This window comes from Crinia signifera, chromosome 5 (assembly GCF_055691185.1).
Source record: "Crinia signifera chromosome 5, ASM5569118v1, whole genome shotgun sequence".
Classification (NCBI taxonomy): domain Eukaryota; kingdom Metazoa; phylum Chordata; class Amphibia; order Anura; family Myobatrachidae; genus Crinia; species Crinia signifera.
The window spans coordinates 153,597,970-153,612,911 of record NC_139221.1 but is presented as its reverse complement, the minus strand read 5'-3'; the positions used below and the strand labels follow the sequence as shown (position 1 = coordinate 153,612,911).

General features: G+C 45.4%; 1 protein-coding gene across 4 annotated transcripts in view; it reads left to right on the top strand.

Moving 5' to 3' along the window:
- The window catches only part of ITPRID1 (ITPR interacting domain containing 1), a 204,643-nt gene that overhangs the window by 87,334 nt on the left and 102,367 nt on the right, over positions 1-14,942 (top strand). For all 4 annotated transcript variants that reach the window (XM_083188123.1, XM_083188121.1, XM_083188122.1 and 1 more), the window contains one exon: positions 13,649-13,703. In XM_083188123.1, coding sequence (XP_083044249.1) covers positions 13,649-13,703 — 55 coding nt within the window. The remainder of the gene's footprint in view (positions 1-13,648; positions 13,704-14,942) is intronic.

Here is a 14,942-nt window from a genome sequence, read left to right as displayed (position 1 = left end):
TGGAGGTACATAAAGTTATGGGAATTTGGTAAATCATATCTAGATTTAAGGACCTCAAAAGTAAAGACTAGTCCTCCTGGGTCGAATAATTTGGATGTTAAATTTAGTCCTTTGCGCTTCTAAGTCAAGAAGGCAGGGTTATGTAGAGAGGGAGTGAAATTTGGGTTTCCCCAAATTTGTATGTAAGAGGAAAGAGAAGGGTTTCTCTGGATTCTCTTGTTTAGTTGTAGCCAAGCATCATATGTGCCTCTAAATAATATATGGTTTAGTATGTGATTAGGGATGAGATGAATCGGGGTGTGAAGTAGTGCGCTAGGGGAGAATGGGGGAGAATATAACTTTGTCTAGATTCACATCGGTATAGCAAGATGTTTCGTGGAAACAGTGTGAAATAGTCTTGTAGTGGACTGACCACGAATACATTGGAAGTTATGATACTTGAGACCTCCATTCTATTTTGGATGCATCAGCTTGGATAATGACATCCTAGGTTTCTTCCCACACCAAAGGAATTTAGACATCAGCTTATTTAGCGAGCAGTTTAGAGGATTAGTAATAATGCATGAAATGGATTGAAGAATAAAAAAGATTTTTGGGAAAATAATACTCTTAACTACTGAAGTTCTACCCAAGAGAGATAGAGGGAGTTTATTCCAACAATCTAGCTGGGAAGAGATTTTAGAGATCAAAGGGTTAAAATTAGTTTTAAAAAGTTTGTGAGGGTCTCTGGTAATGTACTGTATATACCTAGGTATTTAATATGGGCTTGTTGATTTTTAAACTTGATCTTTACAGGTTGAGAGGTTATATCTGGTGACATGGGTGTTAATGAGAGGATTTCAGATTTGTTTATATTAATTTTGTAGCTGGAGATATGGCCAAATGAGTGGATAATGTCCATTATTGCTGGGATATTGGAGGAGGGATTTGAAATAAAAAGTAGCATGTCATGATAATGCCTCGTAAAACAGATTTGGCAGTCATCCAGTATGGAGAGGGGTTTGTAGCTAAGTGATTTTTGTTGTGTGAGTGGAAGTCATTCCAAAAATCAAGTAAGAGTTTACGAAAAGTGGAGACGTGGGTGAGATGGGCAGGGAATCTCCATGACTTATAAGATGACTGGTCAGGTGAAATTTGAAATGTAAAAAATGGTGGTGGAGCGCTTATATACTACAATTGTAGAAAAATAAATCTGATAAATTGGGTATCATATATAAAACATGATTTATTTAAATCTAACATATAATAAGCATATACTGTCGTACTTTGCAAACATTTAGAACATGATTTAATTTTTAAAAAGTGAAATATATGAATAAAAATGCACTCAATTAAAAAATACTTTTAGAAGGACAGTGGAAATTGTACTTATTATAAGTCCCGCTTTTTCCTATTAATACTCCCTCCAATGGTTATGCGTGATCTCCCAATTGAAAGTACATGTGTGAACTGGTATGGTGGGTGTCCATATACCTGACTGTATGCCTTGTACCTTGCTTCTGGTGGTGTACGGAAGAGAAGGTCCTGACTCACAGTCGGGAAAGACTCCAAGTAGTAAGCAGCTGGTGGTGTCCCAAATTGAAGTGTCCAGTTAGAATGTTGAACAACAAGTGGTGGGGATCCAAGATGGAGATTTGTTGAGGGGGAGCTGGTCCAAGTGGGGTAACGGTTAGGAATCCAATGTCCAACTATAGAGTGTGGCCTGAAACGCATCAGGCACTGCACCTTGACAAAGGGGTTAAGCAGCCAGAAACATTGGGATTTTACCATGCACCATTTTTTTTTATTAACTGGATTTTTGACTGCTTTTGTATAGACTCTGAGTGCCGCTATTACCACCGGAGCATTGCTGCTTTGATAGGACGAGTGCCGATCTGCCCCCCACCTCAAGGCAGAAAGTATCCAACAGACAACCAAGCAACAAAAGCAGTGTAGTGGGTATATAATATTGAAACCATGGTTGCCTATCTAACCCTCTCCTTCAGAGAGAAAATTCTCTATTCCTGGACTTCCCTGGTAATATATGATTGACATCACCTGTGGTGAAACACCTTTACCTAGCTCCCCACAGGTCATGGCAATCATACATTACCAGGGAAATCCAGGAACAGAGCATTTTTTAATGGAGAAAAATTAACCGAGGATAATATGGAATGCTTTCTCAGGAGTGGCTTTCTTAGAGCTGCTGCTTTGATGAGGGATGGTCAGCCCCTCAATGGGTACAAGCAAAAATTATTACTATTGTTACTTTTTACAAAGCATTTTCTCCCTGAAGGAGAGGGTCAGGTAGGCAAACATGATTTAAACCATGCTTGTCGACATTCCTTTCTGAGATGGGATACTATGACACTGTCAACCCTATCGATGCAAAATTTCTGCATAACCCCCTCATATGTATATATGTACATACATACATACACTGCCTCCTTTATACATACTGTACATACATACATACATACATACATACATGCAGTCTCTCTCATACAATGGTTTAAGTTTGACCCAGTGGCAAGGAAATTTTGGTCTTTCCTATAAAAAGCAAGATTGAGAGAAAGAAAGGTGTAGGGGAAAGCGAAGGACGGACAGAGAGAGAAAGAGGAGGCGAAAGGGAAGAATGGGGCAGATGTATCATAGCAGCGCGATAAGCGCCGCTATGATACTTCCTGCTTCGCCTCAATAGCGAGGCGAAGCAGGAAGGGACATCGACAAGATGTATTAACATCTTGTCTGCCGAAGCGGGGGAGCGTTAACTCCCCCCTTCGGCGATGTCCCTTTCTGAAGATAGCACATCAGTTAATACTGATGCGCTCTCTCCTGTCCCCCGGCCGGCCGCACTGGGCATGCGCGGGATCTCGCTGTTCACGCGAGATCCCCAGCGCAGCCCAGACCTAACAGCAGGGACAGCGCTGTCCCTGCTGTTTAGATAGGGCTTCGCCAGCCTGATGCTGGCGAAGCCAAAGCCGGCTTCGTGCGGAACGGTCAGCGATGCTGACCGTTCATACATTCGGCCTGCTATCATTTTGATAGCAGCGCCGATATGGACAGGGGAGCATAGCGCCCCTGTCCATTACCGCACGCTGGCGCCGTCATACATGGGGGAGAAGCGGTATCAGTGCACATAACGTGCGCTAATACCCCTTCGTCCGTTCATACATCTGCCCCACTGAGAGAGAGGCAAAAAAGAAAGACTGTGGGCCAGATGTACTAAGCTTTGAAAAGTGATAACATGTAAAATGATAAACCACCAACCAATAAGCTCTTACCTGTCATGTCACAGGCTGTGTTTGAAATGAAGGAGCTGATTGGTCGGTGGTTTATCACTCTCCATTTTATCACTTTTCAAGGCTTAGTAAATCTCACCCTGTGTCAGAGAGGGAGGGAGGAAGGGTGTCAGGTACTGTGAGGGAATGAGAGAGGGGGATAAAGTCTCAGGGCTAAGGGCATGTGAAAAAGGGTGTCAGGAATTGAAACCAAGAGAGGGGTGTCAGGGAAAGGTAGAGAAAGCTGGGAGAGCAAAAGAGTATCATAGGTAGAGGGGGATGAGTGAAGTAGGGTTACCAACTCATCCCTTTAATCCGGGACACATATTAATTACACAGGTTCTGTGGCAGTTTAAAACCAGGTAAAATGGAGTCTTGAGGTGTGGCAGTTTAAAACCAGGTGAAAGCCAGCCACAGAACCTGTGTAACTAATATGTGTCCCGGATTAAAGGGATGAGTTGGTCACCCTATGAGCGAGAGAGGGAAGATAGAGAAGCAAGATAGAAAGTATGTCAGGGAAAGTGAGGGAATGAGAGAGCGAGAGAGAGAGGGGGGGGGGTAGAGCAAGAGTCTCAGGGATAGAGAGAGAGGGTGTCAAGAATAGAGCAAAATAGAGCTGGTGAGAGAGGGTGTCAGGAAGAGAGACAGAGATGATCGCTGAAAACAAGCCATCCTTGCCATCTAACCTCCTTCCAGGCCACTCACCCGATTCTATGTTCCAGGGGAATCCTTGCTGTCAGAGGACGGCGAGGATTCCCCCAAATGGGTTTTTACAGCAATTTTAGTTTACTACATCCTACCCAGAGAGAGAAAGAGGAGAGAGGGTAAGGGGTAGAGAGCTAAAAAGAAAGTAGAGATGTGGGGAGAGAAAAGAGGTGACAGAATAGGGTCTGGGGAGATAGAGAGATGGGGAAGGAGAGCAGGGGTTTAAAATGCTTAATACGTGAATAAACTTTATATTTCCTAAAAATCCCTTCCCGCTCCCAGTACAGGTTTCATTGTTTGTGCTCCCCTTCCATTTCTGTATAGCTGGTGCTGTGTACCTCATACCTTACCTGTCCTGTAGTGACAGATCTTTAGTTTAGGATTGAGTGCAGGGTCGCTCAACAGTGCAGGCAGCTCAGCCTGAATCAGTGGCGGTGTGTCTCAGCGCAAATCTGCAGTGTCTTCCACTCGCAAGCACCAGCAGGGGAGAGTGACATGGGACCACAGTGGTGCCACTGGCCAAGAGAGCTTGGGACTTCAGCAGCACTGCTGATTTTGACCATAGGATGTCAGCAGCACAGCTGCTCAGGAAAGCATGTAATATATGGGCACAGCTACCCGGGAGATGATGGGTGAGAATAGGACGCAGCGGCGCCGTGGTGGGGAGGGGGGGCATTACTGGCATTAATGTGCAGGCAGCAGTAATCATGGGGTAGGGGGTACTAGTAATATGTAGGCATCAATAATCGCTGGGGGTATGCGCTGAGGGTGTACTCATGCGTGGTTACATATTTTTAAATGATGTTAGTGTTAAGGCTGGGCTAATTACATATGGGGCGGCTGTTTCTTCTCTGCTTTTCTCCTCTTCCACAGAGCTGAACTGAAAATATTGACAGTGTGTGGAGCCGCCCTCCAGTGATCGGTGCTCATAGAAAATTTCCTTAAAGCTGCCTATTGGTTGCACCAGCTTTGCCCCATTGCATTGCTTGCCTAGGGCCCACAATATTACTACGATGACCCTGAGTTAGGTGCTGATTGGCTGAACGTTTATCCCTATTAAGCCTTAAAAAGCGATAAACACAAGGGAGATAAATGTTCAGCCAATTAGCCCCTAACTGTCATGTTATAGGCTGTATTTGAAAAGTTACAGATAGGAGCTGATTGGCTGGATGTTTATCACCCTCGCTTTTATACCTTTTCAAGGTTTAATATATAGATGATACAGTAGTATAATATACGTGGTTTACAAATATCCATGCTAAAGCTGAAGGACCGTGGTAATGTGTGAGTGCCCATTGAAGCTGAACTTCTTATACAGTAGACTGGGTTTCTGTCCTTTAATGCAATTACAAATAGTCCATAATAATAAGCCACAACAAACGTCAGAAATATTCAATGACAATGACCATATATTAGTGCTAATTATTGGAATCATATATTTCAATATTTCAGAATACAGCATAAGTGCTGAGAAAGGATACGCATGATGAAGCAAGACCTCTAAATAAACTGTAAGCTCAGCTGGACAGGGACTTTTTACCAGCTATTGCTTTGCAGATTTGTCAGCACATTATATAATAATAAAGATGATGGTTTTAGACAAAACAATAAAGCGAGTAAAGCAAATACTGTATGGTCATCAGGTCATCTTATTGTGTACATCTTGTACACATAAGCACATCATTGTAGGCATCTGCTGACAGCTACTGTATGTTTTTTTTCTCAAGAAAACGTTTGAAAAAGGATTAGGTTAATATATATATAAACAGTTTAACATGCGTTAAAAAACACATGATATATAATTCTACTGATATGTTTGTACCAAATAGATATTTTTTAAATAGAGATACAGTATGAGATTTACTGTTCCTGACAGTTTTTAATTTTACGACATTTTTGTACATACAGATGTAGCGCCTCTCATTATTGGCGCCAGCTCTGCATGGCGGAGGTTCTGGCATTACAATTTTCTTCGTGGGCTCCCGTCCACCAAGGGGCGTGGGTGCACGCCATGCAATACAAACCGCCACCACTAATCAAGCTAGAGTCGGAGTGATACACTGTAATGTGTCAATGGAACCCCGCCATTCGCCTTATGGAGCGCGCTTACTGTATGAGACGCTCGTGCAAAATGAGATGCTCATGCGTAATGAGATGTCCGTGAACATCGCTGCAAGCAAATGGGCTGTGTAGTGTAATGAGCCTATAAAAATATTTACCTTCACGTTCATGTAGCGGATGCTGAATATTTGGAACTGTTGGTACTGTACAGTAGCTCTAGTAGTTACTGCCACTGCATTACTGTCTCTTCCAGGGAGTAATGTGTATGCAGCTGAAGTCAACTGCCGCCTCCCCTCCCTCAGGGGAGGAGGGGGGACAACTTGACCTGAATACAGTACATTATTCTACAGTATCTCCAGCAGCGCTAATCCACAAAGGGAACGTCTCAGACGCTGCCGCGACTCGGGTTTCGCCAATAGGGCTACGGATGCCACTGATTATATATACCAGCACTTTACAGACAGTACGCATCACCGTGTTGCGTAGTGTAGTGGATTGCTGCGCGGCTCTACATGCTGGAGACCCGTGTTTGATTACAGTGTCAAATTTATTAATTTATTTTATTTTTTTCTTTTATTCGAATATTTTGGAAAGTGACATTTTAATAAAACTAGACCATTAAATGTAACAGTTTTAACAAAACTAGACAAAACAGTTACATTTTTTTTTGCACCTCTGGTAGTTACGCCCTTGCAAACTAGGCATTTGCCTAAGCATAGGGGCAGGCTAAGCTAACCCTGGGCATCCGATCATAAGTGCAGCTGCTGAAAGCTTTAAGACTGGTGCAAGACTGCTGGTCATGCAGTGTGACGGGTATCTCAGAGTGGGGGTAATAAGGCTGCTCCTAACAAATATGGCTGCTACTCCCAGAGGAGAGCTGCCAGGAATGCCCAGCAGCAGCAGCTCCTCCCATGGGAAGAAACATTGCACAGGGGCGGATTGGCCCACAGGGATGAACCCACAGCCCCCTCGGTTAGCATCTCTAGTACGTCACACTGATTGCCAGCAGCCACCACTGCCACAGCTAGTGGGCACTTCCTGGTGCCGCTAGATGAGAGTTGTAGCATACACTTGCAGTGAGACTGAGAGCCGTCAGGGAGAGGACCGAGGTTGGTGGTGTGCATACACCTCCACTGTCGTGCGCTGCAGCCTGTCTGAGAGGGAACGAGATGTGTACTGTGCCATAGTTGCATGGGACCCTCTGTATATGGAGTCTGTGACAGTTGTGTGTATTGTTAGTCACTGTGTGTGAGGTACAGGTGTGTAAGAAGGAGGTGTGTGTTTGGGGGGGGTGGCATGGTTGGGTTTGGTTGCTGTGTGTAAGAAGGGGTTTTCAGTGTCATGTGGGAGGAGTGGAGGATGTCTTCATATACAGTATGTGTTCTGTTAGCTGTGTGTGAGAGAGATTTCAGTGTCCATAGGGAATACATACAGCTTTCCGGGTGTTGATGGTCAAAAGACCCCTGGCATCCCAATACGGAGACTACCATCTTGAGCTCCATAGGTGCACTAACCCACCCCTTAACCCTGCCTTGCAGCAGTGACTTAGTGTAGGGTATAGACAGGTAAGTAGTGTAGTGGTGGGTATAGAGCTGTCAGCAGTGTAGTGTTATTTAGGGGTCAGTATTCTAGTGGCAGTATGTAAGGGTCAGTAGTGTAGTGGCGGGTATGTAAGGGTCAGTAGTGTAGTGGTGGGTATGTAAGGGTCAGTAGTAGTGTAGTGGTGGGTATATAGGGGTCAGTAATGTAGTGGTGGGTATAGACTGGTCAGTAGTGTAGTGGCGGGTATGTAGGGGTCAGTAGTGTAGTGGTGGGTATGTAAGGATCAGTAGGGTAGTGGTGGGTATATAGAGGTCAGTAATGTAGTGGTGGGTATAGACGGGTCAGTAGTGTAGTGGCGGGTACGTAGGGGTCAGTAGTGTAGTGGTGGGTATAGCATACCTCCCAACATGACCCTCTCTAGGAGAGAAATAATGCTCTGGTTTTTTTGGACTTCCCTCTTAATTTATGATTACCATCACCTCAGTTGAATTACTTTTCTTATCAATTAACCTGTTTTAAACAGGTAATGGCAATCATACGTTAAATGGAAAGTGCAGAAACAGAGAGGATCCATTAAAAGGTTGGGCGCTACTGTATCTTCACTCTGCCTGCCCATCCAACTGCCTGTTGTCCCGCCTGCCTGCTGGCCATGACAAGTCCAGTCCAGCGATGGTGCTTAAAGTCCAGTCCAGTGATAGTGCTGTGCAGTCCAGTCCAGTAATAGTGCTGTATAGTTCAGTCCAGTGATACTGCTGTATAGTCCAGTCCAGTGATAGTGCTGATTCATAAGTCCAGTCCAGTGGTACTGCTGCATAAATCTAGTCCAGTGGTACTGCAGTCAAAGTCCAGTGGTACTGCCATCAAAGTCCAGTGGAACTCCAGAAGAAGGTCATGTTGGAAGGTATGGGTATAGTGCAGGCATGTCCAAACTATGGCCCTCCAGCTGTTGGGAAACTACAGATGGGGCAGGTCCCATCTTGGCAGGGGATGGCGCTGGCGTCGCCAGCCGCCATCCCCGCCAGCGCCATGGCGATGGTGAGAAGGGGACGTGCGCGCACGAGAGGCGCGCGCGTCCCCTTCCGACGGCGCTTCCATCCGTTCCCCCGGGTCCCCGCCGGCTTGCCGGCGGTAACCCGGGGTCCCCGCCGCCTGCCCGCACCCCCCCCCTAACCCTGTCCGTCTCTCTGAGGTGGAGACGGACAGGGTTTCCGTCACGCTGGCGACGGAGACTGAGACGCGCGTGCGCGTGAGACGCACGCGCGTCTCAGTGTATTCGCTGGCGTGGCTGCTGGCGGGTCGCCAGCGCGGACGTTCTGGCGACCCGCCAGCAAGGATGGGACCTGACCCATCTGTACAAGTCCCATCATGCCATGCCACAGTTTTGCTATTAGGGAATGCTAAAACTATGGCAAGGCATGCTGGGATGTGTAGTTTCACAACATGCCTGGTATAGTGGGATCAGAAATGTAGTGATAGTAGAAGTAGAACTAGCGCAGGTGCTCAAGGGCACCAACCAAAATCTTGCCTAGGGCATCAAATTGCTGATCGTTGTGTGAGCTGATGCAGGGTTCGTTCTGCACATGTGTATTGTGTAATTCTCCTACCATCGTACTACTATGAATCTGGCCCCATGATTATTTACAACATAAACTCTGCCCAACCCATTAAGCCTCACTGTCTGAATAAGGTAAAGTGTTTTATAAACCATGAGAACGAAAGGTGTTACTGTATATACACAATTAGTGAAAAATAAGCATCATCTTACTTATGGTTTAAAGATGCAGAGGGTTTGGGAGCTGGCAAGTCAGAGCCCTGACTCACAGAGATACTGTAAGTGAGCCGGAGGAGGGTAAGTGGTCACTAGCTCTATAGCTGGTTGTAAGCAGTGTTATCAATGGCATCATGATGCTGCCCAGTGGGCGCCCAGCCATCTATTTAGGCAATATTTGGACAACCTTTTTCTATTTCACAAATATACTAGGGCTTCATTAGAATAATCTGTTTACAATTTAATTGTCGGAGTTGTAGAACGTGTTCCAGAGCCCTCTGAATAAAGAAAAAAGGTTACAAAATACTATACTATACTAATACTATACTAAACACTGTGCAATTTTTAGACGTGCTACTTTGCAAGTTTCGCACATGTAATAATGGGGATCCCCCGTATTTAAGAAACCTGCACCAGACTCTTGGACCGGTCCTGGTTCCAAAAATACAGGGGACAAAAATGTAGAGGTTCCCTGTATTTTGGAACCAGCATCGGGCTCCAACAGCCAGCAGTGTTGTGTCACAGCCGGGGGAAACTTTTTACGCAAGGTCCCCCGGCTGTCACATGACACTGGGGTACCTAGGGAAGTGGGGACCCATCCGTCCAGAGCTGAAACCCGGGGCTATTTCCGGCATCCGAGGGAGGTGGACACCGAGCTCATGTGTGTAGAAATTAGAGATGAGGGAGTTCGGATTGGGGGAATCCGGACACCCCCCAATCCAAACCGCTTTCCGAGCCTGTTCAGGATTTCCCACCCAGGCTTGGAGTGCCGGTATCAGGACCTTGCGAGATCCCGCCGTTGGATCTCATGAGATCCGGATCCATTAAAAGGGTGGCCAGATGCTATCTTCACTCCACCTGCCCGGCCACGGCATGGAGACTGATGCTGACCAACAGGATAGAGACTTGTGCAAACTAAGCAAAGAAAAATAGATAGCTTTTACTTCCATACCAATACTGGTGTCTTCCAATTACCGTTGTACCAATAAGTGGTAAGTAGGACAGCCGATAAAGTCCAGTAGTACTGCTGCATAAGTCCAGTCTAGTGATACTGTTGCATAAGTCTGGTCGGGTTGGGATAATTTGGTCTACATCATGACAGTCATTAGGTTGACACCATTAGGTCGAAATGGGAAAAGGCCGACATGGGTCTAGGTCGACATTGGAAACAGACATGGCTCTAGGTCGACAGATCATTAGTTCGACAATGTCTAGGTCGACATTGGAAACAGACATGGCTCTAGGTCGACAGATCATTAGTTCGACAATGTCTAGGTCGACAGTCAAAAGGTCGACAAGGGTTTTTTCACTGTTTTCTTACCTGAATGTCAACACAGTTAACATGGACACAGTTTGAAGTGCACCGCATCCCCTCGCATCGCTCGCTGCGCTCGCAATGCGTCGGGCACGGTGCCTTGCTACTCTCGGCACACTATTTTATTCTCCCACCATGCCCTAGTGCACAGGTCTTCAACCTGTGGCCCCCCCAGATGTTGTGGAACTACGTGTCCCAGCATGCCCTGACAGTTTTGGCATGCTCTTATAGAAACATGTAGTTTCACAACATCTGGAGGGCCATAGGTTGAAGACCCATGTCCTAGTGGATGGTATGGCATGAAATAGCGCCTGTCGGCACATGTCTGCTCAAAAACCTCATGTCGACCTTTTGAATGTCGACCTAGACTTATGACCTGTCGAACTAATTAAATTTTCGACCTAGACCCATGCCGACCTAATGGTGTCGACCTAATGACTGTCGACCATCATGCTGTAGACCAAATTACTGCATCCCGTCCGGTCCAGTAGGACACTGCCGTTAAAGTCGTCGTCCCCCCCCGATGGACCAATAGTTGTTTTTATGAGACAGAGACAGCTTGGTCTCCGTATCAGCAGAGGTATAGAGAGGGTGTTTCGGATGTGCACAGGTTCCACGAGCCGCAAAGTTCACTGGGCGCTACAAACCTCTGGGCTCCTGCAATTGCCTTTAGCCGCCCACCAGTGGCTGGCTGGCCAGAGCCCTGGCTGCTGTCCTCCGGCAGATAGAAGCTCCTGGTTGACTGTTCCAATCAGCAACAAACATGTCACGTAAAAATATAGCAGTAGGGGACTGATTTCCTGCTTCGTGGGACAGGGAGCTAGCTGCCAGCCCAGCAGCACTGACTGCACTGATCAATGACCATTTAGCAGCTGCTGCACAGGAAATGGAAGTGTTCATGTGTGGGGGAGAGAGGGGAGTGTCATATATATAATATAAGGTGACTGTGGGAGAGGGAGTGGGTATTTTTTACATTATAAGGTGACTAGATATCTGGAAACCCCCTTTGCAAATCCTGCATTTTCCACTGCCACTGGACTTTCCAGTTATGCTGCCATGTGTTGTATATAATTCCAGGGGTGCACCATGTGCCATGTGTGCCACTTAATTCCAGGGGTGAGCCAAGTGTACCGTATAATTCATGGGGTGCTGCTAAGTCTGCCGTATCAGTCCAGGGGAGCTGCCCTTTTTTTAATTAAATGAATAAAAAAGGTTGTTTATATTTTTATATTTGTTGCTGTATACCTTTTATGTGTGCTGTATCAGTCCTGGGGTGCCACCATCTGTGCCGTATAATTCCATGTGTCCCGCCATATTTACTGTATCAGGTCAGGGGTGCCACCATCTGTGCCAAAGGGAGTAGTACTAAATCCCAGCGGTTGGAATCCCGGCGTTCAAAATCTCGATGCCGGAATGCCGACCGCTGATATCCCTACCACCGAAATCCCAACAAGTGGATGGCGCCTCTTGTGGGCTCGCTGCGCTCGCCACGCAGCGGGCCTGGTGCCTCGCTATGCTCGGCACACTAATTTATTCTCCCTCTATGGGTGTCGTGGACATCCATAGAGGGAGAAAGTGTCAGGATTTCGATGGTCGGGATTTCGGTGGTCGGAATTCTGACGTCGGGATTTTGAACGCCGGGATTCCGACCACCGGGATTGTAATTGCATCCCATGCCGAATAATTCCAGGGGTGAGCCAAGTCTGGCGTATAATTCATGGGGTGCTGCCAAGTGTGCCATATCAGTCCAGGGGTGATGCTAAGTGTGCCGTATCAGTCCAAGTGTGTTGGATCAGTTCAGTGTTTGTGTCACCCACTTGTGTCGCTTAGCATAGTCATCCAGCTGCCTCGGTGCCACCTTTTGGCCTAAAAACAACATTGTGAGGTGTTCAGGATAGACTGGAAATAAGTGGAAATCAATGTTATTGAGGTTAATAATGGTTTTTATGATTCTTAAAATACAAAACACGGAAGGGTGGTGTTTTGGAACAGATCCAGACCCAAAACACGAAAAGTGACCGGTGCACAGCCCTACTTAAAATAGATAAAATTGCATGGCTTTTTTACAGGACAACTTTTAGTTCACCTGTAAGAAGAATGTGTAAATAATGAGACCAGACACACAGAGCTGTAACATAAATCTCACCCCTTTTACACTTTAATACCATTCACACATACTCACCTGCTCCAGCGTTGTCCTCTCTCTGCCACTGCTCACTGCATTGACAGGCTGCCATGTGAGTGGTCCGCACTGTAGTGGAGACGGAGACTCTTTGTGCTAAAATATATCATAACAGGAGGTGTAAGCAATTTTTGCAGGGACACTGATCTGTTCCAAACTTTCTGGATATGGAGAGAGGGATCTGTGAAGACAGAGATTGGAGAGTTTCTTGGCTAAAAACTGTTACAGCTCAGAGTGAAAGAACATTGCAGAAGCCGCATTTTGACAGTTTTTAATTAGTATGAGATTAATGCAGGTATCAAAACAACTGATATTGTCACTTCCTGGAACTTCTCCTAATTGACATATAACACTACAGTTTTAAGGGGTATTCAATGTGTAGGTCACAGCGATCGAGCTTGCACGACCACCGTGACCCTGTCCCGTTCTCGGTCAGCTCGACCGAGAACATGCAGGCGGGATGAGAAGGGCACGTGGCCGTGAGTTGTGGCTGGGAAGAGGCAGCTCGTCACTTCCTGCCCGTTCTCGGCAGAACAAGTCCGACAGCTAGTGAAGTTGGGCTCGTTCTGCCAAGAAACCCTGTACAATGCTGTCGGGGAAGACAGCATTGAATAGGGCCCAGAGGCCATCTCCCTTGTGGGGAGATGGTCTCCGGTGATTGAATAGCCCCCCATAGTGTCCATCTAACAAAGGTCATTGACAATACCATAAAAATAAGTTGCAAATAGGTTATTGAATTGATTTTTCTACATCTATTTAATTTAGAGTATTTGTGTCATTTGTAAAATTATCTGAGTACATTCTTTATATTTTAGGTGCAGAGTTTTGAAGAAGATTATCCAAGAGCAATTACTCAGGACAGCGTTTCAGGTTAGTACAGCAGCTCCTTTTCTCCTGCACCATTGTAAAGCCCCTTACACGTGGATGCCTCGTTCTGCGCAAGCTGGCTAAGCACCGATCACCCAGCACACATTGCGGCACACCCACGATTTGTGCTGAGCAGGGTTTTACCTACGCTAAGAGACAAAACCCTGTTACGTAAGCAGGATAGAGAGTGCGTGCATGCCCTTTAAGTCATAATATTTAAAGTCATAAAGGAATTATAATTAAAATGCTTAAATGACAATTTAAAATGATTACACAAAGGCATTCTGTAGTTGACATTACACTATCAACATTTTGGCTGCCGACATTGTAGAAGTCAATGATCTACTTACCACTTATTGGTACAATAGAGTATTTGTATGGAAGAAAAAGCAATTTACAGTATATTCCTTTGCTTAATTTACGCAAGTCTCTATCCTGTTGGCCATGATCCGTCTCCATGCCACTATACTGCCTACTAGAGCTGAGAAAGAAGAAACAGCCATACGGTGGTTATAATATAAGGCAATAAAACACACCCGTACATGCATTCAGATATGTTAGATAATTGCAGTGTCACGTGGTACTATAAATTAGTTTTAGGGCAATGAATGGAGTCTTTGGAAAATGGGCCCTATTGTAATCAAATCTCTCTAACAATTATTGTATAGAAGTAGCACAAAACAAGCTTCATGTTCATCGATTCATTGGAAACGGAAGTTTTATCTCTATTTCAACATTGCACAAAGTAAATATGAGGGCAGGAGCTGTGACCGCACTATGTTCAAACAAACCAACCATGTCATGTGTTTTATGATAGATTCTTGCATGTAACAGCTGCCCAACCTTATTTACAAGGAAGAACAAGTGCAGAACAGTCATTTATACTGAACAGCAGGCCTCAGCTTCTATTCAAGTTGTACTTTCCATCTTCTTATGTTTGCAAGATCTTCTAGATAACATGTCAGCAGCATCATGTGACTTGCAAACGGCCAGAAAGCAGTTAAAGTACAACAAGCCTACTACAGCTTTTATTATTTAAAAGTCAGATAATTTGCACTTTAAAGAGCCTTCAGAAAATGATACTAAAAAAGCTTACTACACAAAAGTCATCAGTTAAAGGAGTAAAACTGCCGTACTGCCGAAATAGAATAGTTCGGAAGGGGTTCTTATCTATTCAATGCTATCTGTCTTTTTTGGCAGGTCGCAGGCCGAAAAGCAGATGGATTGACGGAATAGCCACTA